General features: G+C 64.4%; 1 protein-coding gene across 6 annotated transcripts; it reads left to right on the forward strand.

The window, feature by feature from the left end:
* Nucleotides 1-1,177: 1,177 nt before the first annotated feature.
* Nucleotides 1,178-23,167, forward strand: RNF157 (ring finger protein 157). 6 transcript variants are annotated; one of them, XM_086762440.1, is made up of 20 exons: nt 1,178-1,310; nt 5,812-5,930; nt 9,950-10,038; nt 10,496-10,642; nt 11,096-11,213; nt 11,328-11,394; nt 11,538-11,581; nt 11,968-12,015; nt 12,293-12,364; nt 12,915-13,074; nt 13,264-13,376; nt 13,722-13,960; nt 14,058-14,166; nt 14,362-14,473; nt 14,901-15,097; nt 15,239-15,304; nt 15,450-15,498; nt 16,753-16,968; nt 20,338-20,378; nt 20,778-23,167. In XM_086762440.1, the coding sequence occupies exons 1-19, from the start codon at nt 1,223-1,225 to the stop codon at nt 20,376-20,378; spliced, it is 2,094 nt and encodes a 697-aa protein (XP_086618566.1). In that variant the 5' UTR covers nt 1,178-1,222; the 3' UTR covers nt 20,778-23,167. The 6 variants fall into 6 exon arrangements, with proteins under 6 accessions (XP_086618566.1, XP_086618568.1, XP_086618564.1 ...); XM_086762442.1 differs by having other exon boundaries at nt 16,858-16,968; XM_086762438.1 differs by lacking the exon at nt 20,338-20,378.
* Nucleotides 23,168-23,534: the final 367 nt, after the last annotated feature.

Genomic DNA, 23,534 nt, shown 5'->3' on the forward strand with positions numbered 1-23,534 from the left:
TGGGGGCCGTGGGTCCCAGCACGATGGTGGCGGGCTGACAAAAGGGGTGCGAAGCCAGCCCTGGGCCCGCAGTGGCCACTCTTCGGTTTGTTTTTTCTTTTTCAACCGCCTTTGGGGCCGCGCTGGAGAAAGCGAACGGGGAGGGAGAGGCTTTTGGGTGCGGGGGGAGCCTCGGGGGCGGCCCTTGCTCGGCATGGCGGAGTCGCCGAGGACATCGGGGCGGCTGATCCGCGCTCTGCACATCTCCCGCTTGGTATTTATAGCACTTGCCTTATCAACTCACATCAAAATCACCCGACGCTCCGCTAGCTTGCGCCGCCGGACTAATTAACCAGCGGGGTTTTTAAGCGAGCGGTCGGAGGGGCCGTCCTGCATCCCCGAGGGGAAAACGCCAAGGTGCCCAGTGCTTCCCAGTAGCTCCGTGCTGGGGAACTGGGGGAGCCTGGGGGTGCATTGGGGTGCACTGGTGCGGACAGCCAGCTCCCTGCCTCCAAATGCAGGCGCTCCTGCTGCGGTGCCGAGCTGGGAAGGCGGGATGGAGGAGACGGAGGGGATAGAAGTGTGCACTGGGGGGGCTTTTAATGTCACTCCCCCTCAGCGCTGTGCGGCCCTGGGTTGCTGCCAGAGGGGCTCAGCCCCTGCGCTGACGGCTGCTGGGTCTCCTCCCTGTGCCAAGTTGGGAAAAGCGGGGGCTTTGGCCTTCTCCTGGAGTTAGGGGGGGCGATCCTGTCCCTGGGGGTCCCTGGGGTGGGGTTGCTGCTCACGGACACGCAGTTGGTGGGATTGGGGGCAAGGGTGGGCGGGGGTCACTGGGGGAGGCAGGTGATGATGGTGATGGGGGTGAGCGGCACTGGGGGCAGCTGGGTGACACCGGGGGGGTGGCAGGTGGGTGGCACTGGGGCCACGCGGTGCTGTGCGGCTGGGGGTCACGCGGGGGGGGGGAGGGTGACACGGAGGGCGAGGACAGCTCCTTGGCCCCCCTTGTCCCGCTCCTTGTCCCCCCCTTGTCCCCCAGCCCGCGGTGTCCCGGGGCGGGGTGGGGCGGGGCGGGGGGCGGGGGGAGCCCCGGCCCCGCATTGGCGCAGCCCCGGCGCTGTGGCGGGGGCGGTGCCGGGCGCGGCGCGGGGCGGGGGATGCTGCGGGCGGGGGCCGGCGGTACCGGTACCGGGGCCGGGCGGGAGGGAACCCCCCCGCATCCCGCCCGCTGAGCCCCGGCCCGGCCATGGGGGCTCTGACCAGCCGGCAAAACGCCGGGGTGGAGGAGGTGGATGTCCCCGCCAATTCCGTCTACAGATACCCCCCGAAATCCGGTGAGCCCCGGGGTGAGGGGGGTGCGGGGCGGGGGACCGGGCACGGCCTTGCTCCGGTGGGGAATCGCCCACAGCAACCCCTCACAGCCCGCAGATGGGGGGGCACCCTAAAAAATCCAGGTGTGGGGCTGGGCACCCCGGCTGGGATGGGGTCACCCCCGGGCCCACCCCTCTGCGAGCCGAACCCGGCTCCCAGCTCGGCCGAGTCTGTGCGACCCCAATATTATTGTTGTTATTATTGTTATTGTTATTTTTATTTTTATTATTATTTTTATTTTTATTATTGCCCGCGGTCTGCGGCATCGGGCTGGGAAGGCTGGAGCTGGTTTTGTAGCCGGTCTCTCCGGGGAAAAAGCCCGGTTTAAATTCCCGGGAGGATGAGGGAGGCTGGGGAGGGAGGGATTGGAGGGGACCCCTCCTTCCCGGGGCCCTGCCCCATAGCGGCACCCCGCCTTCTGCCATGGGGGGACTTTGCCTTCCCCGCTCCGCGCCCCACCTCGCCGCCTGCGTCTCCCGCTCCCGAATCCGGCCCTGGCTCAACCCTTCTGAGTGACCTTGGAAAATCCCTGCCTCCCCTCCGTGCCTCGCTTTTCCCTGCAGAAGGGCCGGGCTGAGCCGGGGTCGGGGGGGTGTGGGGGGGTCACGGTGGGGAGAGGTGGGGGGTCCGGCCCTTGGGGGTGGGTATCGCTTCGGAGCCACAAAATCGCAGGTGTCGGCAGATGATGGCCGGGAGCGCCGTGCGTGTGCGCGGGGATTGCCACAGGATCCTTGCGGCGCTGAATATTATTAATAGGTAACTATTCTGGTAGTTAATAGGATAAGGCAAACGCTTGGATCGTTAGAGCTGTGACAAATGACTTGCTAATTACAAATAAAGACCTCCTTAGGAAGAATTACAGCCAACACAAACCCTGCTCTCGTCCCGAAAAGCTGTGCTTGGCTTTTTTTTTTTTTTAATATAATTTTAATCTAAGATCGGTTGCACAGCTGGCTGGCACATCTGCAGCAGCGGGGGTTAGCCGGGACGCTGCGGGGTGGAGGCGGCCGATCCCCGCTCCCCCTGGTATGCGGTCTCAAGGCCTTTGTCACCTTGATGCCAGCTGAAGCTGGGCCGCCCCGTCCGTGGGTTTGCTCTCTGCCGGGGCCACGGCTCCGTGCGTGGAGGAGTTTTGTCTTGGAATGGTTTCTTGTTCGGGGGCTCTTGAAATATCCAGGGTGAAGGGTGCCAGTCCTGTGCCCTCTCTAGGGGAGCGAGCGCTGAGCACTTCCAAACTCATCTCAGCTGAGTGGCACGGCCATCTGCCCTGGGACGAGGGCAGGCTGGTGACCGCGGGAGATTATGGCTGGTTTGCATTTAATCCGAGAGGGGATTTGCCTTCCGCACTGCCGGCGCTGCGAAGGAGGCAGAGGAGAACGTGCCAGGCAGCGGAACGGATTCCTCCGCGGCGGCAGCGCTTCTCTCGCCTTGAATGCCACCCTCAAACAGCCGCCGGCTTTGGCAACGTGGCGCGGGATGGGGGTCTGACGGGACCCTCTCTCTGCGGATGGAGCCCCAGCTTTTCGGCCACGGGCTCGCGCGGGATGGCCGGTGCAGCCCGTGGGAGCGCGGCAGCCACGTCTCGTCCCACTCGAGCATCTCCCCTTCCCTCCCGGGGTCCCGTCCCCACCGGCCAGGGTGCAGATGGGATGGGTTAAGCCGGTGTTTTGAAGCAAAGGCTGGGATTTACTTCGGTGGCTCTGATCTCGCGCTGGCAAACGCGATGGGAAGGAGAGCAAGTGGGTCGCAGCTGGGGGGTGGCTGCTGGGCAAGTCCCCGGCTTTTGGGCCCTGCCCCTGGCTGAGGCCGGCACCAAGCCCACCCAGGCCCATGGGAGCAGGGACCAGGCCCTGGCCAGGAACAGAGCACGGAGGGGAAAACCAGGCAGGGACCCCCCCAGTCCTGGGGGCACAGCCCCACGGTGGTGGCACTGCCGTGGCACAGGGACCAGCCCAGGGGCTCCTGGGGCCACGGCGGGCGAGGGCTGACGCAGCAGTGTTGGGGTTTGGCTTTGCCTCCAGCCGCTGCTGGCTCTGGCTGCCCGATTTCGAGCGCTGAATTAAATAATCCGCAGCGTGCTGGCTCACTGGGCGGCGATGGGATGCCCTGGGGCTGACAAATTTTAACCGACCACGGGGCTTTGCCCAGGCGATGCCATGCCCATCATAGCACCCGGGGTGTCCCTGTGCCAGCACCGTGCCGTGGCCACCCGTCTGGGATGACCGTGGGCTGCGTGAAACCTGGTGCTTCCCTCGCTGGGAGCGTGCGGATGGGCTGAAAATGAGCTTTTCTGTTTTGGCTGCTTCGGAGAGCCGGGCTGTGACCCTGCGGAAACATCTGGGCTCCGATGCTGGGGAGCTGCAGGCTGTGTTACCAGAGCCGAGCCAGAGCCTAGCAGGGCAGTGGTGGCTCGGGGGACGGCGCAGGACGCATGCCACCGCGTGCCACAGCCACGGCCACAGCAGGGCCTGCGCCCACGGGGCCCGAAGGCCTCCGAAGGTTAGGATCTCATCAAAGCCCAGCTCTCCCTTGGCGAGGGGACCGTCATTGACGGCTTTCCTTCCCTGTGCGCTGGCTGAGGATTTATCGTTAGCTGATGATAAGGAGGCCGTGGCTGGAAAGGTGCTTCCCTCTGCCACCGGCACCCACAGAGCTCCTGCCGATGCCACAGGCTTCCCGGGCAGAGCCTGGCACGACACGAGGCTCTTGTTTAATGCCGAGGTTTTTGGAGGCCCTTCCCTGGAGGGAGCAGGGGGCCCTGGGCCGTGCGCGGGCAGTGCTGGGAGCCTGTGGCACCCAAGGGTGCTCCCAGCCCTTGGCACGGAGGGTGGGTGACAGCAGAGCGTCACCTCCTCTGCCCGCCAAACCACAGCTGGGGCCGTCGCTGAGAGCCTGTGCTCCATTTTCCAGCTTTCCCTCAGTGCTGGGAAAGCCTTTCTGCAGGTTTAAATAGAAATTTTTTCATCTCCTGCTTTCACCCCAAGCCAGTGCCGGGAAAGCTGTGGACGACCCCGTTCTCCCCCGACCGTGCCGTTGCAGGCAGCTCTGAAAGTGCTTTGCTCCTGGTTTGATTTTTTTTTGTTTTTTTTTCATTTTTTTTGTGTGGCCACGTCCTTCCCCAGGGAGCTGCCTATAAATTATGTACGTGGAAAATGGGACCGGCAGGCAGCAGGCATCAATAATTGATGGTCGGCGTTCGCTAACAGGCGCGCCTCATCTGGGCATCCCCGGGCCCCGCGGCCTCCGGCCCCGCTTGTCCCCCCTGCCCCGGCGGCAGCTCCCTGCTCCTCCTCCGCCGTGAGCTTTGGGCTCGGTTTTGGTTTTTGAACGCAGGACTAAGGACTGATCCAGCCGCTGCATCGGCTGGAAGGTGGCTGCAAGCTCTGACTTCAGTCCCGGCAGGTTTCCCACCCCAAGGAGAAGCCGCGACCCTCCCGCCCCCAGGTCTCACAGACAAGGAGCAGGCACCAGCTGGCTCCTGGCCAGGCTGTGAGGAAAAGTCTTTCTCGTGGTTGAGAAATGCCTGGCCTGGGGGCTGCTCCCAGCCCGGGGAATGGGACACGCTGGTGTTTTGGCTCCTGTGAGGGAACAAGGGACGCTGGCATGCCCAGCATTCATCAGGGCACTTTCTGGAGGGGTTGCTGACCTTCCAGAGGGTCTACAACCCTCCCTAAATCCTCCATCCTGTAGGTGAGCCCTTCCTAGGGAATGCTGCAGGCTGAGAACTGACAGAACTCGGTTCAGTTGTGTGTGGCGCACCTTCCCAGCGGCCGCTGCAGCAAAGCCGGACGGGCGTCTGTCTGCCTCGAATGGCACGTGAGGCCTGGGGGCCAGGCTTTGGGCAGGAGCAGCCCTGCCCGTTTCGCGGGCTGCGCGCCTGGTCCGTGCTGCCCCTTCCCGGCAGCGTCCGTGGGGGCGCAGGAGCCAGCTTGGGGTCCCGGGGCTTTCGGAGGCGTAGTGCCCTGGCAGGACGTGCTGCAGCGGCCGCCTCTCGGGCCTCCTCGGGACGTGAGCTGGTGTTTGTGGAAAGGATTGGCGCTGCTCCCCTGCCCTCTGCCTGGGAGCCATCTCCCCTTCCCGCTCGCGCACCGGGATTCGGCCGCTCCTGCCCGCGCGGGGTGGTTGAAGGTCGGGGTGACCTTGGGCGGCTTGGGCCAGGCTGGGGCTCGCAGGGATTTCCTGGGCAGGGAGAGGGGAGCGAGCGCTGCGCTTGGGGAGGAGCGCAGCCAAAACCCCAAAAATGGATCTGCTCCTTGTCATCCCGCTGGCCGGGGCAGCCCGGGCCTCTGCCCCGGCTCAGCCATCGCGGTGGCCGGGCAGCGGCAAGGGGACCGCGGGCAGGGGGAAGGCAGCCAGGAAGGGTGTAGCCAGCAAGGTGACCTTGGGGACAAAGCCACCGCTGCCATCGATTCGGTGGCCTCGTGCTGCCGCTCCGCTCAGGCCGTCGCTGTGTTTTCTTTCCAGGGAGCTACTTTGCCAACCACTTCATCATGGGCGGCGAGAAGTTCGACTCCACGCACCCCGAGGGTTACCTCTTCGGCGAGAACAGCGACCTCAACTTCCTGGGGAACCGGCCCGTGGTGGTGGGCGCCGGCGGGAGCGGGGCCGGGCGGGGGCACGGGGCTGGGGGGGACACGCGGGGCCTGGGCGTGCCCCGTCCCAAAACAGCGGTGACTCTGTGTGTCATGGGGGTGCACGGTATGAGGCTGCCGGCTGTCACCCCCCAAGGGCAGAGCCAGCCAAGCAGACCCGGGGTGGCCCAAGTGGATTCTCTGATGTCTAATATAAGGGTTGGTACTTGCAGCAGCCTGTCCTCCCTCGGGGACTAACCCAGATCTCCTCTCAGCCTGTCCGCCCGCCTGCACAGCAATATGATGTCAGTGCTGTACCTCTCACCTCACTGCCGAACTTGACTTGTGATGGGCAAATAGCTTTGCAAGCTGTTGGGAACGGACCAGGCGACTGTGTGACCTCTTGCCCTTGGGTGCCGCTCTCTGCAGCGCCCGTCTTTGCGGGTCATCAAACCCGAATATATTTTCTGACACGCGAGGGCTGCTTGCACACGCCAAACCCGCTGGCTTAAACACCCCGCTGTTGGGAAAGATGGTGAGGGAGCCCCATTCCTTTCCTGCTCCCTCTCCCAGAGCTGCTTTTCCCCTGGCCTGCACCAGCCCGGCCGGGAGCCGTCTCCCAGCCAAAATGGATGTGGTGGGGGATATGCTGGGAGCGCTACTGGTGTGGTGCAGAGCAGAGATGCTTGGACAGGAGCAGGCGAAATTATTCCCTGGCACTGAAAAGTATCCGGCGGCTCTGATGGGTTTCGCAGTGCTGGGTGCTGCCGGTTCCAGTGGGGTGTGGGGGAAGCTGGCTGCAGGGAATTCTCCGGACCCCGTGGTCCCAGAGCTGGTTCTCCTGCCCGGTGCCTTTGGAAAGGGGAGCAAACGAGAGCAGGGCCGTTCCCACAGTGGGGTTTGGGCTGTGGGGGTAACGTCCCCTGGCCCCGGGGTGCACCGCAGCGGGGCAGCTCGCCAGCGTGAGTGCAGCGTAGGGATCAAGCATTAAAAAAAATTCAAGGTGAGGAATTAAAAGGCACCAAAGGTTTTTTTTTTCCCCAGGATAAATTTGCCTGGTGCCAACGGCCCAGCTCGCGAATGCTGCCTGCTCTGTGCGGGGCTGGCAGGGCTGCTGCCATCCCCACTTGTGTTTCCTCCTCGAAATCGGCCTCGGCAGCGTTTTGGCAGCATTGTACCGTCCTTCGGTGGGGCAGGGGCTGTGCCAGAGCGGGGATCCTGGCAGGGCTGAGGGCAGGAGCACCCCAAAAACCCCTGAGCACTGGGTGGGCAAAGCCAGCGCTGTTCTCTCCGTCCTCTGCACCTCCACAGAAAATGAAAAGTCGGCGCTCGGGTTCGTCTCCAGCAGCGAGCGCTGAGAAATCCCCTAGGTTCCAGGGAAAGCCTCTGAGCGGCTCCCGTGTCAGGCACCCCAGCAGCAGGAGCAGCCAGCACGGGAAGGGAACGGCTTGGAAATGGCAGAAGGAATTAATATAGCATGGCAAACCGAATGGCATCGCTCCGGCTTCGTCACCGACGGCCCCAGCTGCAGAGCTGTGACCAAGGTCCTGTCTCACCGCGGAGCTGGGGGCGTTTTGGGGCTGGGCTTTTGTGTCAGGCCAGTTTGGGGGCTCAGGGGGGTCGGGGAGGACCCGTGTTGTGTCCAGGTATCATTAGGGCATTGCTGACGCCGCCTCCAAGACCTCTCCTCATGCTTCTTGGCGGCGGTGCTTTCACATTCTGGCCTGCTGCAAGAGCCCTGCCCAGGCTGGAAACGTCGGAGATGGTCGGTGCTTTCTGCTGGGGGATTTATTTGGGGTTCCTTGGGCCAGGAGGTCTTGGAAAAATTGTGTCCCAAGTCCTCCCCGCGCCCAGCGCCTTGGCTGAGCTATTGCCAGGGCTGCCGCCACAGGGCTGTGCGGGCTGCCCCTCCACGGGTTCGGGATAATCTGGATTTTCCAGCTCGGGACGGGTTCCAAGGGGCTGGGCAGGGCCTCGCAGGCTGAAGTCGCTGGGACGCCTCGGAAGGGGCCCAGGAGCGGAGAAGCTGCTTGTGGCACCTGGGGAGCACGGGGCTGCTGAAACGCCGCTGGGTTTCCCTGCCCACGCAGACCCGCCTGAGGCTGCTTGTAGAAAAACCCCGTGAAAGGTTTTTAAAGTTTTTCTTTTTTTTTCTTTTTCACTTTAACAGAAGCCAGCCTGGACCAAATGTCACGATAGCTGCGTGGAGAGTGTTTTTAAATGGGTAACGGTTGGAGTGAGGTTTTTTCCCTGTTGTTTTTTGGCTTGGTTTAAATGGAGGAGCTGCAAAAAGCCCTTTAGACAGCCCCTTTCGAGTGTGCAAATCTGGCTGCAAAATTTCATTCAAAAAAAAACCAAACCCCAGCCACCCCCCAAAACCAGCCCAGACGTGGGCGTGAAAGAGCCCAACGGTGACGGCAAAGCAGTTTCTGCAGCGAGAAATTTGCCTGCGGCGCTTCCCCATCCTGCCCGGGCCAACGGCCCCGCGAGGCTGTGCAGGGGGCACCTGGCTGCCCCTTTCCTCCTTCGTCTCCCACCCCGGCGTGCGGCAGCAGGAGGGGCCTTGCGCCCGTGGGTGCTGTCCTGGCCTGGGGCGAGCTCTGCCGCTTACCGCGGGACGGTTTGGGTACGGCTCAGCCGGGCAAGGTGCGCGGGAGCATGGTGGGATTGCCTCGTTAATTTGAGTAGCAGAGATCGTATCGTGACGTGGCGTGCCGTCGTGACGTGCTTGGCTCCAGCCATTTTCTCCCTTGCTCCCTTCCCACTGCAGCTGGACAATTCTGCAGGTGCCAGTTTAGCGCTGGCGACTCGTTAAAAAGCTCATTAACAGCAGATTAATGACTCAGCTGCCCTTTTCCCCTCCTGGAGGGGAGGGAGGGGGTGGCCGTGCCAAGGCGCTGCGGTTCCTCTGCAAAGCACCTGCTGCCATCGGCCGCACGGGGTCCAGCCCAGGCTTTAACCTGCCATTCCGTGACACCAGTGGGACCAGAGCCGTGGGACGGTGGGACACGGCAGAGGGGGGACGGGCCAGGCCTCTGCCATGCTGCCTGGTCCTGCGAGCTGCCTGTCCTGTCCTGTCCCTCTGAGCCCCACACGGGTCCCCAGCTGGGGCGGCTGTGCAGCCCCGTCCGTCCCGCTCTGCAGGGCTTTGGGGACGGGGAAGGTGACAGTGGCTTTCGGGATAAGGAAGGTGATGGTGGCATTGGGGAAGGTTGAGGATGGCTTTGGGAATGAGGAAGGTGACGGTGGCTTTGGGGACAGGGAAGGTGATGTGATTTGGGGGTGGGCATGGTGACAATGGCTTTAGGGATGAGGAAGGTGACGGTGGCTTTAGGGATGAGGAAGGTGACGGTGGCTCTGGGGATGGGAAGGTGACGGTGGCTTTCCCACGTGAGGGCGCCAGGGACATGGGAAATGGGCACCTGCTCCCCATGGCCATCCCCAGGTGCCATCTGCAATTTGGTCTTGTTCCACTCAGTATCGGGGTGCAGTGGGCACCTCGCTGTTCCCGAGCCCCCTGCTGCGGGCTGGGGGCAGCGTGGGGGGACCCGGGCAGCCCGGCTTGGTTAGCTGGTCCCTGTCCCGAGGCAGCAATCGGTGGGAGGCCCCACAACCCAAATCCCGTCCAACCCGGGAGCAAACAGGGCTCTGGCCTCCCCCGGCCCAGCCTCATCCAGCAGCTCTGTGCGGCATCAGCCCCCCCAAAATACATCAGCCCCCACATGGTTCCCCATGCCCTGTGTCCCCCTCGCCCCCCAGCCGATGGGACAAGGAATAGCCCCTCTCTGCGTGCCCCCCCTGTCCCCTGCGAGGCCTTTAGGGCTTGCTCTGCGCAGGGGGGATGTCCCTGCCCAGTGCCCAAGTGCCAGCGGGAGCTGTCGGTGCTCAGCACCCATCTGCAGTGCACCCCACGTCCCCATGTTTGGGGTGTTGGGTCGGGGCTGGGTCACTGGGGGGTCTGGGGACGAGGTCCATGGCCGCTGTAACACCCCCGTGTGCGTCTGCCTTCACCGGTGTCTCTCTCGTCCTAGTTCCCTTACGCTGCTCCACCTCCTCAGGAACCCGTGAAGACCCTCAGGAGCTTGATCAACATCCGCAAGGACACCCTGCGCCTCGTCAGGTGCATCCCGCGCGGGGAGAGGGGCCGGGCATCCCATGGCCGGGAGCTGCGGATGGGAGGGTCCGGCTGGGTGCTCCGGGGATGCTGAGCATGGGGATGCTCTCGTCTCGGCGCGGACGGATGGAGGGGGACGAGCCACCGCTGCCTGGTGTGCCCCTTCCCTTCCAGCACGGGTGAGCTCCCCGCCTGCGGGCCCGGACTGCGTGGCTGCCGCGCCGGACTAAAGCAGCTTAGCGCTGCCTTTGAAGTGCTTGGCTTTTCCTTCCTCCCCCGCCCTCCAAAGGCTTTGTCGGAGGGAGGCCGGGAGTGCAGTCGGGCAGGGAGGTTTGGGATTGTGGCTGAAATCTGCCCACGGCACTTCTCAGTCTGCAGGCTCCACCTTGGGCAGGCTGGGCCCTCCTGGAGTGCCTCAGCCCCTTTTGGGGTGCCCACCTCCCGCACCCTCTGCTCCCCCCAGGTGCTCGGAGGAGGTGAAGACCCCGGGGGAAGAAGTCAGCAAAGCCAAGGTGCACTACAACGTGGAGTTCACCTTCGACACGGACACCCGCGTGGCCATAACCATCTACTACCAGGCGACCGAGGAGTTTCACAACGGGGTGGCAAGGTGAGCGCCCCAGCCTGGCCTGTATCCCCCCCCAAACCCAGTGTGTCCCCCCGGCTGGGGTGCGGGGCTTTGCTGATGGAGATGGAGCTCCTCCTCCCTGGGGCGTCTCTCCTCCTGGGGCACAGTTGGGTCCCTGCCAGCCCCCTCCTCTTTGTCCTGTCCTGCTCCCCCTTGTTCCCTCCAGGTCAGAGTTGGGGCCGGGAGAAATCATTGCCCCTCCCGGTGCCCCCCAGGTTGGCCGTGGGGTTGTCCCTGTCCCCTCCTGTCCCATGCTGGGGTTATTTTATCCCTTTTTAGGATTCTTGCCTCAGCCCCGAGAGGCATCCAGGAGGGGAGGGGAGGAGTGACTCCCCCCTCTCTCCCATCTTCCCTATGTCCCCATGAGCTGGGGGGACGGGGGGCGTGTGGGGATGCCCGCAGTGCCCCCGACTCTGTTCTCTCCCCGTGGGACAGCTACATCCCCCGGGACCCCAGCCTGCAGTCGGAGACGGTGCACTACAAGCGGGGGGTGTGCCAGCAGTTCTGCGTGCCCTCCCACACCGTTGACCCCTCGCAGTGGAGCGAGGACGAGGTGGGTCCCGCCGGCCCATGGCATCCACCGCGGCGGCGGGTGCGGTTACAGACGTGGGATGATGCCTCCATCGCTGCTCCATCTCACCGTGCTTCTCCTCCTGTCTGTCTCCAGCTGGGCTTCGACCTGGACCGGGAGGTGTACCCCATGGTGGTGCAGGCGGTGGTGGATGAAGGAGAGGGTGAGGAGGGGGGTTCCTCGCTGGGTTGGCCTTTCCCAGCTGCTGGCGCTGTGACGCCAACGGGGCAGAAGCCCCCTGCTTTCCCTTGCTGCCCCTGTGGTGCTGCCGTCCCCTGAGCCCTGCCTGTCCTTTGTGTCTTGCAGAGCACTCGGGGCACTGCCACGTGCTGCTGGCCACCTTTGAGAAGGTAAGAGCCAAACTGGGGCTGGCCCACCCCTCCCACTCCCTCGCTCACGGGGTGCGAGAGCCCAGCAAAGCCGTGAGGGGCTCCGGGCGGTGCTGCTGGGCTGGGGCTGTTTTGGAGCTGCTCCGGAAATTCTGAGAATACCCCCCAAATCCTTGATTTTAAGCCCCGGCTTTTGAGGGGTTTGGTCTTGACTCATCTTCCTTGCTCCAGCCCTGCAATGTGTGTGACATCCCACACCTGCCCGCTGCCGGGTGTCGGGGAAAAAACAGAAATTGCTGCAAAATGGGCTGGTTGTGAGGACGGGGGCGGGGGGCGCCACAGGCAGGTGGGTGCTCCAGCACGGTGGTCCCTGGGGTGCTGAGCCCCCGTGTGCTCTCCTCCCTCAGCACAGTGATGGCACCTTCTGTGTGAAGCCCCTCAAGCAGAAGCAAGTGGTGAGTGGCCGGGTGTCCCCGCGGGTGGTGGCACCCCCTGCCCTGGGCGCTCCTGGGGGGAAGGGGCTTTCGGGGAGCAGCAAACCCCGGTGCGGGCAGCGGCCTGCCCCTGCCCTGCTCCTGCCTCCCAGGGCGCTTGAGGACGCCGGCAATTCCAGGGGCATGGACGCAACGAGAAACCCTGGGCGCCGGGGCGAGGAGCGGGCCGGGAGCCGCGGCAGCTGGGGGGGTGGGGAGGGGTCTGTCTCTCTGCTCCTCACCCTTTCTGGGGTTGCAGGTGGATGGTGTGAGCTACCTCTTGCAGGAGATCTACGGCATCGAGAACAAGTACAACACGCAGGACTCCAAGGTACTACACTCCGTCCCGCGCGCCCCCGGCCCCGGCTGGCGTCCCATGGATCTTCCCTTGGCCCCCTCCCCTTCCCCTCGCCCACGTCCCGCGGCCAGAACAGACACAGGGGGCTGCCTGGGGCGGTGCGGGTGCTTGGTGTGGCCGTGAAGCTTCCCGAGGCAGAAAGCTGGAGGGCTGAGCCTTCCCTGCCTCCGTCCTTTGTGGTCCCTTGGGAGCGCGGTGGCCGGACCTCGCTGGCTTAGGCGGGCGCCGTGGGGCTGGACGCGTGGGATGTCCCCTGCTGTGTGCACACAGGTGTAGGTAGAATTTGGGGTGAAGGATGCATCCTTCCGCGGGGTGCCTGGCAGCTCCAGCCCCGTCTCCTGGCCTCCAGGAGCGGAGGGACAAGGCCCCAGGGCTGTTCTTCCAGAGCAGGCAGCCCAGGGCCACAGGCAGGACCCCCAGCAAGCTCCCGGGGCACCCGGCCGCTATTTTAGGGTGCCCACCCTCGCGCCGTGCGGGCCGGGGAGCCTGAGGCTCAGCAGCTCCCATCTCTCCCGCGGGGCAGGTGGCCGAGGACGAGGTGAGCGACAACAGCGCCGAGTGTGTCGTCTGCCTCTCGGACGTCCGCGACACCCTCATCCTGCCCTGCCGCCACCTCTGCCTCTGCAACACCTGCGCCGACACCCTGCGCTACCAGGCCAACAACTGCCCCATCTGCAGGCTGCGTACGGGCCGGGGGGGCTGGCATCCCTGGGGGGGCTGGCATCTCCCATCCCTGGGTTTTGGGGTCCCTTCAGCCCTGCGTGCGATGATGCCACGCGGGGATGCTCCCCCAGGAAATGGGGTGGCATTTTGGGGGGGATTTTGCTTTCAGCACCTGGTTTTCACCCTGCCCTTCGTCCCTGCTGCCACAGCTTTCCGAGCCTTGCTGCAAATCCGAGCCATGAGGAAAAAGCTGGGTCCCCTCTCGCCCACCAGCTTCAACCCCATCATCGCCTCGCAGACCTCCGACTCCGAGGAGCACTCGGTCAGTGCCCGGCCCACCCGGGGGGCTGCAGGACCCCAGCCCCGTCCACCTCGCTGGGGCCGGGCTGGGGAGGTTTGGGGATGCACGTGTTTCCCGGGGCCATGGTTTATTTTTTAATGCAAGTTGATCTTGAAAAAAAAAGAAGCAAGTTTGATATTGCAAAAAAAAGGGCTTTTGGTTGGGTGGGAAGAGGAAGGATTTGCGGCTTTCGTTTGTGCAGGGAGTTTGTCCGTTCTCTGAGTGTTGGCTTCTCCCCGGGGCATCTTGGCCCTGCTGGGAGCAGGGGCTGGGAGGGCAGCGAAATGGCCTGGGGGGGACCCTCACCCTGCCTCCCCCTCTCCTCAGTCCTCGGAGAACATCCCCCCGGGCTACGAAGTGGTGTCGCTGCTGGAAGCCCTCAACGGGCCCCTGACGCCCTCGCCGGCCGCCCTGCCGCTGCGCGCACTGGGGGATCCCCCGGGCGCGGGGACCCTGCCCTCCTACGGCAGCGGCGGCCCCCTGCCCGCCCTGCGGGCCCTCTCACCTCTCGAACGCCTCCCTGACTGCGGCCCCCCGGGGCTCAAGCTGAAGAAGAGCCTCTCCAAGTGAGTAGCAGGGTGGGCGGCAGGGTCTGGGGGGGCTCAGCGGGGCCAGGGGCTGCGGGCGGGGGTGAAGCCGTCTGCTTTGCCCCTCGCCGGGCAGGTCCGTCTCGCAGAACTCCTCCATCCTGCCCGAAGAGGAGGACGAGAAGTCATGCACCGAGTCGGAGCTGAGGGTGTCCAGGAGGAGATCCCCTGCCCGGTGCAAGGAGGTGAGCGCTCTCCGAAATGATGGCGGTGAGCACAGGCACCAGGGAGGTGGCAGCTTTGGGGGTGGCTTGGGACCAGAGGGTCTGGCTGGGGTGTGCCCTTCCTGCCTCTTCCTCCATCTACAAAGATTCCCGGGGAAGACGGGTCTGTCCCTGCCGGATCCCCTGTCCCATCCTCCCCGCGGGCTCTTCTTCCAGGAATGCGGTGTGACACCAGAGAGCGAGAACCTCACCCTGTCATCCTCAGGAGCCGTCGACCAGTCCTCGTGCACCGGGACCCCCCTCTCCTCCACCATCTCGTCCCCGGAAGGTACGGCGCGGCGGGGCTCGCGGGTGCTGGAGCGTGGGATGGCGGTCTTGGGTCCATCCCGCTGCGGGGGGTGGGTGCAAAGGGGGTTTGCGTGGCCCCTTCCTACCCTGCCACGGGTGTTGTGTGTAGCCCCAGGGTGTCACTTCTGCTTCATCACCCCACAGACATGAAGATGGGGGCAGGGGGGCACCCATTGCCCCTACTTTATCACCCATAGACTCGGAGGCGAGGGGCTGTGAGCAAGGACCCGCCGCTGGCAGCTTCCCACCCACTGCGCCTCTGCGGCGTGCAGCAGGTCCTTGCTCCGTGCCCCGCTCCTCCTCGTTAGCCCCATTTTTAATTGGCCAGTGCCATGCCAGGACTCGCCCGGTCGTCGGTGCACTGTGGGGGGGTCCAGCGGCCCCGCTCAGCCCCCGCTCTCCCCCAGAGCCCGTCAGCAGCAGCCTGGCTCAGTCCGTCATGTCCATGGCCTCCTCCCAGAGCCAGCACTCCCAGCTCAGCACCGACACCGTGTCCTCCATGTCTGGCTCCTACGTTGCTCCCGGCACAGAGGAGGAAGAGGAGGAGGAGGGGGACATGCTCCCCTCACCTGCAGCCGCCAGCGCCACGGCCTCTGACGGAGAGGTAGGCACTGGGGGGTTGACGGTGCCCATTGCCCCCGGGTTCAAGAGATTCCCCACGCGGTGTAACTTCTCCTCCAAGCCCACTGGCACCAGATTATTTTTTTTTTTCCCCCCTTGCATCTTTGCCACCTTATTCCCGCAGTTGACGCCTGTGGAGTCGCCGGATATGAACTTCGTCAGCATCTCGGCCGAGGAGTGTGATGCTGAGGTAACCCTCACCGCCCCGCGTGGGGCTGGGGGCTGGGCTCCGGGTGCCGGCGGCGGAGGGAAGCCGGGCATCCAGCACCGCCTCCCCCCGGCACGGGGCTGGGGACGGGGCCACTAACGCGCACTGCGTCTCGCCTGTGCTGCAGGGAAACGACATGCTGGAGGACGAGGACGCCTCTCCCATGCAGGAAGACGGTAAAAGGCCCCGGGTCGTTGTTGCGTCCCCGCTTTCGGTTGGGCGTCACCGGTGGGCAGCCGAGCGCGTGGCAGGCACCGTGCTGTCCCCAGCCCCGCTGGCTGCCCCCAGGAAGAGCCCTGGGTGGCTCCGCGGGTGCCGGGGCTGGAAAAGCGTCCGTCAGGGCAGGGCCACCGTGGGAGGGTTGAACACCAGTGGGTGGAGGGAAGCCGGCCGGCCACGGGGACCCCGGTGAGCAAGGTGCGGGGCGCGGAGCAGGCGGCACACGATCTGATGGCGTTTCCAAGGGGCAAAGTGGGAAAGGTGCTTCTCCATGTTTTTCCCCTCGTTGTGAAGGTTTTCCTCACGTCCCTGGAAGTTTCCCCGTTAGAGACCCCTGCCTGGCCTGGTTCCCATAGGAAGGGGCTGCAAAACTGTCCCCTTTGGGATGATTTCCTAATTTTTTTGGCCTGTCCTCAATGCGCTTTCACCAGCCAACCCACGCGCATCGGGGGCTCCTCTCGCCGTCCCCCATGCGCCCAAATAGCCGAGGACAGACGCGGTTGCCCTGTGCGAGGGTGCGGAGGCTCACCGTTAGCCACAGGAGGCTCCTGCTGACAGAGAGACCCAAATATGAGCATCGGGGAGCAACCAGGGGCTGCGGTGGACGTCCATGGGCATCCCAACAGCTCCGGGAGCGGGACGGCATTTCCCCTTAGGACACGGCCCCGCGTCCGCTCCCAGCAAGGCCGCGGGTCAGCCTCCTGGGGTCAGCTGCCTGCGTCTGATGGACGCAGGTGACAGCGGGGGGCTGCTCTCTGGTGCAGGTGACGCTAAGAAGCAGAGTTCCCTCCCTCAGCCCCGAAAGCCTCCATCCCCCCCGCCAAGCTTGGCTACGGCTTCTTTCGCCCCATGCATCCGGTTGCTGCCTCCTGCCGGCATCCCCGCGGCTCCCGCGCATGTGCCGATGGCGCCGGAGAGGCTCTAGAGGGAGGTGACGGGTGCCACCGCAGCCTGGCTCCACCGACCGGTGGCTGCTCAGCCGCGCTGGGGGGAAGGTTCGGCTGGACCCCGGGCGGGCGGCGGGGGAGCAGGTCACGGTTCACACGTGCTGATGCCCATCACCGCGTCGTCGCTGTTCCGCTGCAATCTGACACGGGCGGTGCCAGGAGAGGAGCAGCTCGGGCCGTGCCCACTTGTGTTATTGTCCGCTCTTCGACCGCTCCCATCTAGATGCATATTATTTTATCTATTTTTTTTTTGAAAGAGAGTAGGGAGGGGAGAGGAAAAGATCCACAAACCGCCCATCCCATCTCTCAAAAGGCACCGGCAAGCCCCAGCGCCAAGCCGCGGCGTTAACTGCCTTAACTCCCTTCCAGGCCCGAGGACAGGCGCTTTCCTCGGTCTGAGGTGTGACAATAACAATGACTTGGGCATCGCACACGTGAAAGCGCTGGACAATAAACTGTGCTCTGAGGCCTGCTTACCTGGTGAGTGGCCGTCTGCTGAACATGAACTTGGGGTGAGGGGGACGGATCCACTCTTCCCTCCATCACCCCAGCCCTTTGGATCCATCCCACCACCACCATCATCACCCCCACCATCATCATAACGCCCACCACCATCATCACCCCCACCACCATCATCATCATCCCCCACCACCACCACCACCATCCCCACCACCGCCATCCCCACCAGGTTTTGGGTTGGGATGTGATCAACAGCCAGTCCAGCCTTGCTGCAGGGGCTGCCTGCCTCCCTCTCCTCTTCCTCCAAGTGCAGGGAGATGGGGTGCATCATGATGGGTTGTCCTTCTGCAGAGCCCCAAAAGTTCACCCCTCTTTCCCATTTCTTCACGCTTTCTCTCCCACCTTCCTCCCACTTCTCTTTCCTCCTGCCCTCTCTCCATCCTTTTTTTTTCTCTTCTTCCTCCCTCCCAGGCTCCCCCGTCCGTGCAGAAGTTCATGTTCGCTCTGTGCCAACACGGTTTTTCTCAACCCATGCTTGTGTCCCCTCCCTGCCCAGAGTTGCCCAGAGGTGACAAATGTATTGGTGACCCCCCAATCCCCATGCAGGCCAAGGGGGGAGCAGGCTGGGGACCGTGCCCGGCTCTGCAGGCCCCTCTCCATCGGCCCAGGGGCAAAAAGCCGAGCTGGTGGCCTCTGAGGGTCCAGGTCTGTGTCAATACATTTGTGGACGAGCTGAAAGCAACTCTGCCCCTGCCTTGCCCCTTCGCCTAAATTTGTGGCAGGTCCCAGACCCGCAGTGGTGCTGGAGAGCCGAGCGGGTGGGTGAAACCAGCCCAGCCCCCTGGGGAGGGGAAAGTCCATCTGTTCCCCAATTTCTGCTCCGGGAAAGCTCCCTCTCCTGCTGCCGCGCCTGTTCCTGGTGGTTTCTGAGCTGGAGAAATAGGCTGAGGCTCTCGGGGAGGAACAGGCGCCTGCCACAAATGCCCCATGTCCCCTCCATCACCCGGCTGGCTGGGCCCCGCCGGGGCTGGGGAGGGGGCTGGGGAGGGGGCTGGGGAGGTCCCAGCAGCACACCTGCCTCTGCTGGGGGTCCCAGCAAAGCATCCCCTCACCGTGGCACCAGCCAAAGCCATCCCCGACTGCGGCCCCTTGGCTGTGCCGGGGAGGGCGAGGAAGGGGGAGCTTTGCAGGGCAAACGGCCCCGGCGCGGGGGCAAATCCTTGCTCCGCTGCGAGAACTGCAATGGCCTGGGCTGGGGTGCAGGATCGGGCCCCTGAGCCCCAGCCAAGGATGCGCTCTCCATCCTTTGGCCACCCCGGCTGGCTGCGCATCCGGCGGCTGCGCTGCTTGGAGCCCTCGGCGGGGACTGAGGGGTGAGCCGGCCTCGGCGTCCGCTGGGAAAGCGGGGGGCTGCCGCCGGGCCCGGGGGCAGAGGAGGTGCGGTGCTGCCCCTGGTCCCCTGGGGATGTCGGAGGTGCCAGAGGGAAAATAATTCCAGGGATGCAGAGCTGTGCCCCAAAGGGCTGGAGGAGGGGCGTCCCAGGGCACTGGGAACCACTCGGGGAGCGGAGCCGGGGCGGCGGAGGGGAGCAGCCGCTCCGGGGGCTGTGATGGCCGGTTCCGTGTTTCCTGGTTGCAATCGGCCTTTTGCACCGTTGGTTTTGTCCGTTGGACTTCCTTCCCCGGCCCCGTCTGTGCCCCGTTAGCAGCCACCCACTGTTGGGACCTGGCCGTGTTGCGATGGAGACGGTTTGGGGCACGATGTCCCAGTGCTGGTGTGGGACTGCTGTCGCGGGCGGGGTTGCGTGCGCGGAAGAAGTCCCTTTTGGCAGGAGACTCTCGCAGGGCTGGGAGTAACTGCAGCCACGGGGCCAGCGAGAGCAGGGTGGGCTTTTCCTCTGGGGCCAGGAGCTGTTTTCTTGAGAGCTTGAAAGAGATGATGACCAGAGATGATGATTAAGATGATGATGATATTATTATTATTATTATTACTATTATTATTACTATTCCTCCCCCAGTTTCTCTTGTGGGGAGCTTTTGCCAGGATTAGACCCAGGGGTTGGGTTTTGCCCTCTCTCCAGTGGATGAAGGCACGGGACGCGGTTCCTCAAAGCTTTTCTGAAATCTCTGCAGATTTCAATCCGGTGGGAAAAGGCTCTGGGAAGAGGGGAAAGGCCACATCCCAGGGATTTTAGGACACCAGGTTTACATAAAACCCACAGACCTGTGTCCTCGAGTGGATCCGGCAGAGCCCCAGGGCTGTGGGGGCCGTCCCCGGCGCTCAGGGCATCCCCGGGCCATGGCCACGGCCGGGGTGGTGTTGGAGGAGAAACTGAGCGAAGGGGCCGAAAGGGCTGGCACCAAGCTGGGGGGCCGCGGAGCTGCTGCGTGGGAGCGGCAGAAGACCCCACACCCTGCAAGGGTTTTTGCTGGTTTAGACCCAGGGCTGACGCACGCTGTGAGCAAGATGGCGGCGAGCCGCTCGGGCTTTGCTGCACCGCAGGGCAGGGCAGGTCTGAGGGCTGCTAACGGGGCGGGGGACCCCATCCCGCAGCCCCAGGGGATAACGGGTAGGGGGGCACGGGGCCAGGTCCCCGCTGCGGGGCCGGATCGTGTCCTGCTGCCCCAGCCCCGCTCCCAGGCAGCCTCCCAAAGGTGTGCTGAGTTGAGCCGGGTCTCTGCACTGGAGCACTGCAGTGACTTACGCAATGTCAGGCGCTTAAGGAGATTTCGGGGGGGGGTGTGTATGTGTGGTCCCGTTTCATGCTCCATTTCCCCCGGGATGCGCAGATGGAAAGCACCTCGCTCTCCAGCCTCAGCCCACCGTACCAAGCCGGTGGAAATGGCAGCTGTCCCCTCTGTAAATCAGCCGTGGGGTTTTGTGGCTCCCGCTCTGGGAAAGGCTCAGCGCCTGCTCCTGGCCTCGGGGGTGCCCCTGCTTGGCCCCCCCTGGAACCCAAGGCTTAACCTTGTTTTAGGGGAGCACCCCCTTCCTAAGGGCACCGCGAAGCCGCTGGTCGGTTGGGTGGCAGTGAGCAAACCACCATGGGTGCCGGCAGCGTCGCCCTGGCCCGGCTGGAGGGTGCTGCCCAAACTGGGAGCCTGCAGGCAGAGAGGAGGCGTGGGGGTCCCGCTCCCCGACACCGCACGCATGCCCACCCCTCGGTTCTCCCTGTCACGAAACCGCAAGGGGGGCCCACGCATGACGGCCCCCTCGCACCGTGCCCGGTGGCCACTCCCCGTCCTCGTCCCAGCCCCGTTCGCAGACGGCGAGCCCCCCACCCCTCCCCGGCCCCTACAGTCGCCCCATTCGCTCACTCGCGTGCATGCCCCCGCGCCGCCTCCGCTCTGGCCTTCACCATGTGCCTTCTGGTCTCTCCCGCCACGCAGCCGCCGCGCCGGACTCCTGCCCCATTAACATTGAGGAATAGGTATGAGACCCCCAGAGCCTGCACCCGCCTCGCGCCCCGTCACCGCAGTCCCCGCGCTGTCCCGGCCGGGGCGACACCCCAATCTGCAGGGCATCTGTGCCCTCTCGGCGGGCGTGGGGGGGGCAGAGGCAGCCCCCTGCCATGTGGGTTATTAAAACCCGGTCGCGGTGCTTCCTGTTTGGGCCTCGGCGTTCCCCAGAAATGGGGGGTTTAAGGGCCCCCCCGGCCCAGAGAGGTAAGTGCAGGCGCTCGCCAGCCCTCGCTGCAGCCAAAACCCAAATTGGGGCTGGGAGGTGGGTGGGTGTTATCTGGGGAGACTGAACTGCATTCCCCGTGGGAGGACGACCCGAACATGCCGGCGGGCTTCGGGAGCCCCTAACCCCCCTGTTCTCTCCCCAGGCCCGGAGGCAGCCAACAACAACGTGCGGCTCCCGTGGCAGGCGGCCCGGCCCCGCTGCCCCCCCGGCACCCCAGACCCACAGCAGGCGGTGGCCACCCGGCCCCTGTGAGGACCCAGCCGCGGCGGGGACACGTGTCCCCCTGCCCACCCAGAGGGACCCCGGCATCCAGGCACCGCAGGCATTGCCACCTCCATCCCTCGGCCGTAGCAGGGCTGATTTTCAAAAGAAAACATGGTAACCTTGACTTTTCCTCCTGGGATCCCCCCATGCAGAGGGGGGCCGAGAGCCACGTCACTTTGGAGCCGCCCCCGTCAGCACCTTCCCACCCTCCAGCCCCACTATGGATGCACTGGGGTTCCCTCCTGCCCCCGGCCACCTCACAGCCCCAGGCCCCTCTCCTCCGACGCGTGGAGCAGATGGGATGGGGTCATCCCACAAAGGGGGTCCTGGGCTGTGGCTGGAGGGGCTCGACGGGACGAGGGGTGCCCAGGGGTGCGGGTTAAGGATGAACGTTGGCATTGGCATCTTCAGTGCATGAGCCAGTGGCCTTCATGGGGGGCCAGCCACTCCCAAGTTTGCTGGCCCGTGCCCCTGCCATGCCCTGGGGTGGCCCTATTAACGCACTGGCCGTGATGGTGCCCCTCAGCATCCCGTCTCTCCTGGGCAGCACGCGGGCTCTTTTCCCAGGTTGCTTTCCCCAGGGGATGGAGCGGGGTGGCAGAGGTGGGCAGGGGACCCTGTCCCCACCCCGGTCACCAGCCCCTGGGGCATCGCTAATTTACCCTCACTGTCTTCCACCCCGCTGCGAGCTGGGGGCTCGGGGCTGTGCCCTCTCTCTGGAACAAGTGCCAAAAATGTCACCCCCCCGTCCAGCACTCTCCATTGCGCTTTGTAGCAGGACGTGGATGAGGGTGTAGAAGCCGCCCCCCTCACCCGTCCGTCCCTGTCCCTCTGTTCCCATCCTTCCGGCCAGCGCTGGGCTGATGGCGTAAGTGGGTTTTGCTGAAGGGGACAGGCACGCAGGGACACCGATGGGGTAGAGACGCAGCCACAGACCTCGGGGACATGATGGGGCTGCTGGCAGAGGCCAGCTGGGAGAGCATCAGGGACGGTCAGAAGCCACTTTGAGGAGCAGCAGACCCAGCAGCCTGGTCTAGCACAGAGATGTTCATCCAGTGAAAGCAACTGTGGGGTGTGTGCATGGAGCAGGTCCCCACCACTCATCCCCATGACAGAGCATGGGCTACACTGGTGGCCATGGCTGTGGGGAATAAAGCCCTTTTTGGGGGTGGGGGGTGTTTTTGGGGGCTGCTTGCCAAACGGCCCCAGCATGGGTCCTGCCAGAGGGGAGATCGGTGTTGGTGACCCCGCTCTTCCCTCCTCCAGGCCGGCGCCCTGCAGTGTCTCCCGTAGGATCCATAGCTCCCAAATTCTTCTCTGGAAACCCAGGGGTGGGTGCTTGATGGGAGGTGACATCTCCGAACCACTGTCCCATGGGATGGGAGGTGTGAACAGCAGGGAGGGCTGGCGGGGCCAGGACAAGCCCTGTGCCCTGCTTGGGGACAACGCTGCATCCCCTCTACGGGGACGCGCTGCCCAGTGCCATGGTGGGGCAACCTGCGGGTGTGGGTGTCCTGGCCCCGAGGAGCCAGCAGCACCGCGCCGGGCACAGGGAGAGCTTTGGGGGTTCGTGTTGAGCTGAGAGTACTGGGGGGGCCACGGGAGGCATGGGCAGGGGAGGGAGAATCAGGCTGATGCTCCAGTAGCTCATCTACCAAAGCCCACCCTTCCTCGCGGTTCCAAAGAGGACAAGGAGAGCTCTCCAGGCCTGGCCAGGCGTCACGGCATAGGGCTGCGATGCTGCTTGTGGCTGCGGGCAGCTCAGGGCGGAACAGGCCGGTCCTTGCTCAGGAGGTGACCGGGAGGTGACCCGGAGGGTTTTGTGGCTGCTCTGAGCTGTGGTCCCCAAGGCTGCAGGAGCAGCCAGCCGAGCTCACGGGGTGGCCGCAGAGCAGTCGCTTGGTGAGACCGCGGCTGCCGGTGAGCACAAGGCAGTAGAGAGGAGCTGGGAAGATGCTGTGGCCGAGCTCCCGTGTTGCGAACAAAGCAACGAGCACCCTCCCGCATGGCTCAGATGAGAGATTTTGGTGCTGGTGGCACCCGCACTGTCCTTAGCCGCCAAGGAGGGACAAGGGGTGGGCAGGAGCCTCCAGCACCTCAGCGTGGGGTGAACGGCACCAGCCCCTCGTCTGGCGGGGCAGCCCCTTGCCCCAGTGATCCACCCGTCGCGGATCGAAGGAAGGAGACCAGATTGCTGCTTACGACTTTGCTTTGAGCATGTTTGGGATTTTAAGAGTATGTTTAATAAAGGGTATCTCACGTCAACAACGCGTCCAGAGTCGTTTCATGGTTACAAGGCGAGGGCAATCGAGGTCTTGGGGGCTCGGTGGGTGGAAACTCTTTTTGGCTGGGAGCATCCACTCACCCATCACCCAGGCACTTCCCCAAACCACCCCAGCTGCTTCCCAAGGTCCCTTCCATCCCACACTACCCAACCACGCCAAATCCTGCCTCCTCCGAGCCCTGCCAGGATGGAGAAGGTGCAAATGTGAGCAAAGCCTCTGCAGAAAGAGCCTGGCCTGGGGTAGCGGCATCTCCCGGGCACGGCCAGGCAGATGGCACAGGCTCGGTGGCCGCTGGCACGCTGGGAGGGATGAGGACACCCAGAGCGGACCTTTCCTGGAGGAGAAATCCC

Source organism: Chlamydotis macqueenii, chromosome 18, assembly GCF_036417535.1.
Source record: "Chlamydotis macqueenii isolate bChlMac1 chromosome 18, bChlMac1.mat, whole genome shotgun sequence".
Lineage (NCBI taxonomy): Eukaryota > Metazoa > Chordata > Aves > Otidiformes > Otididae > Chlamydotis > Chlamydotis macqueenii.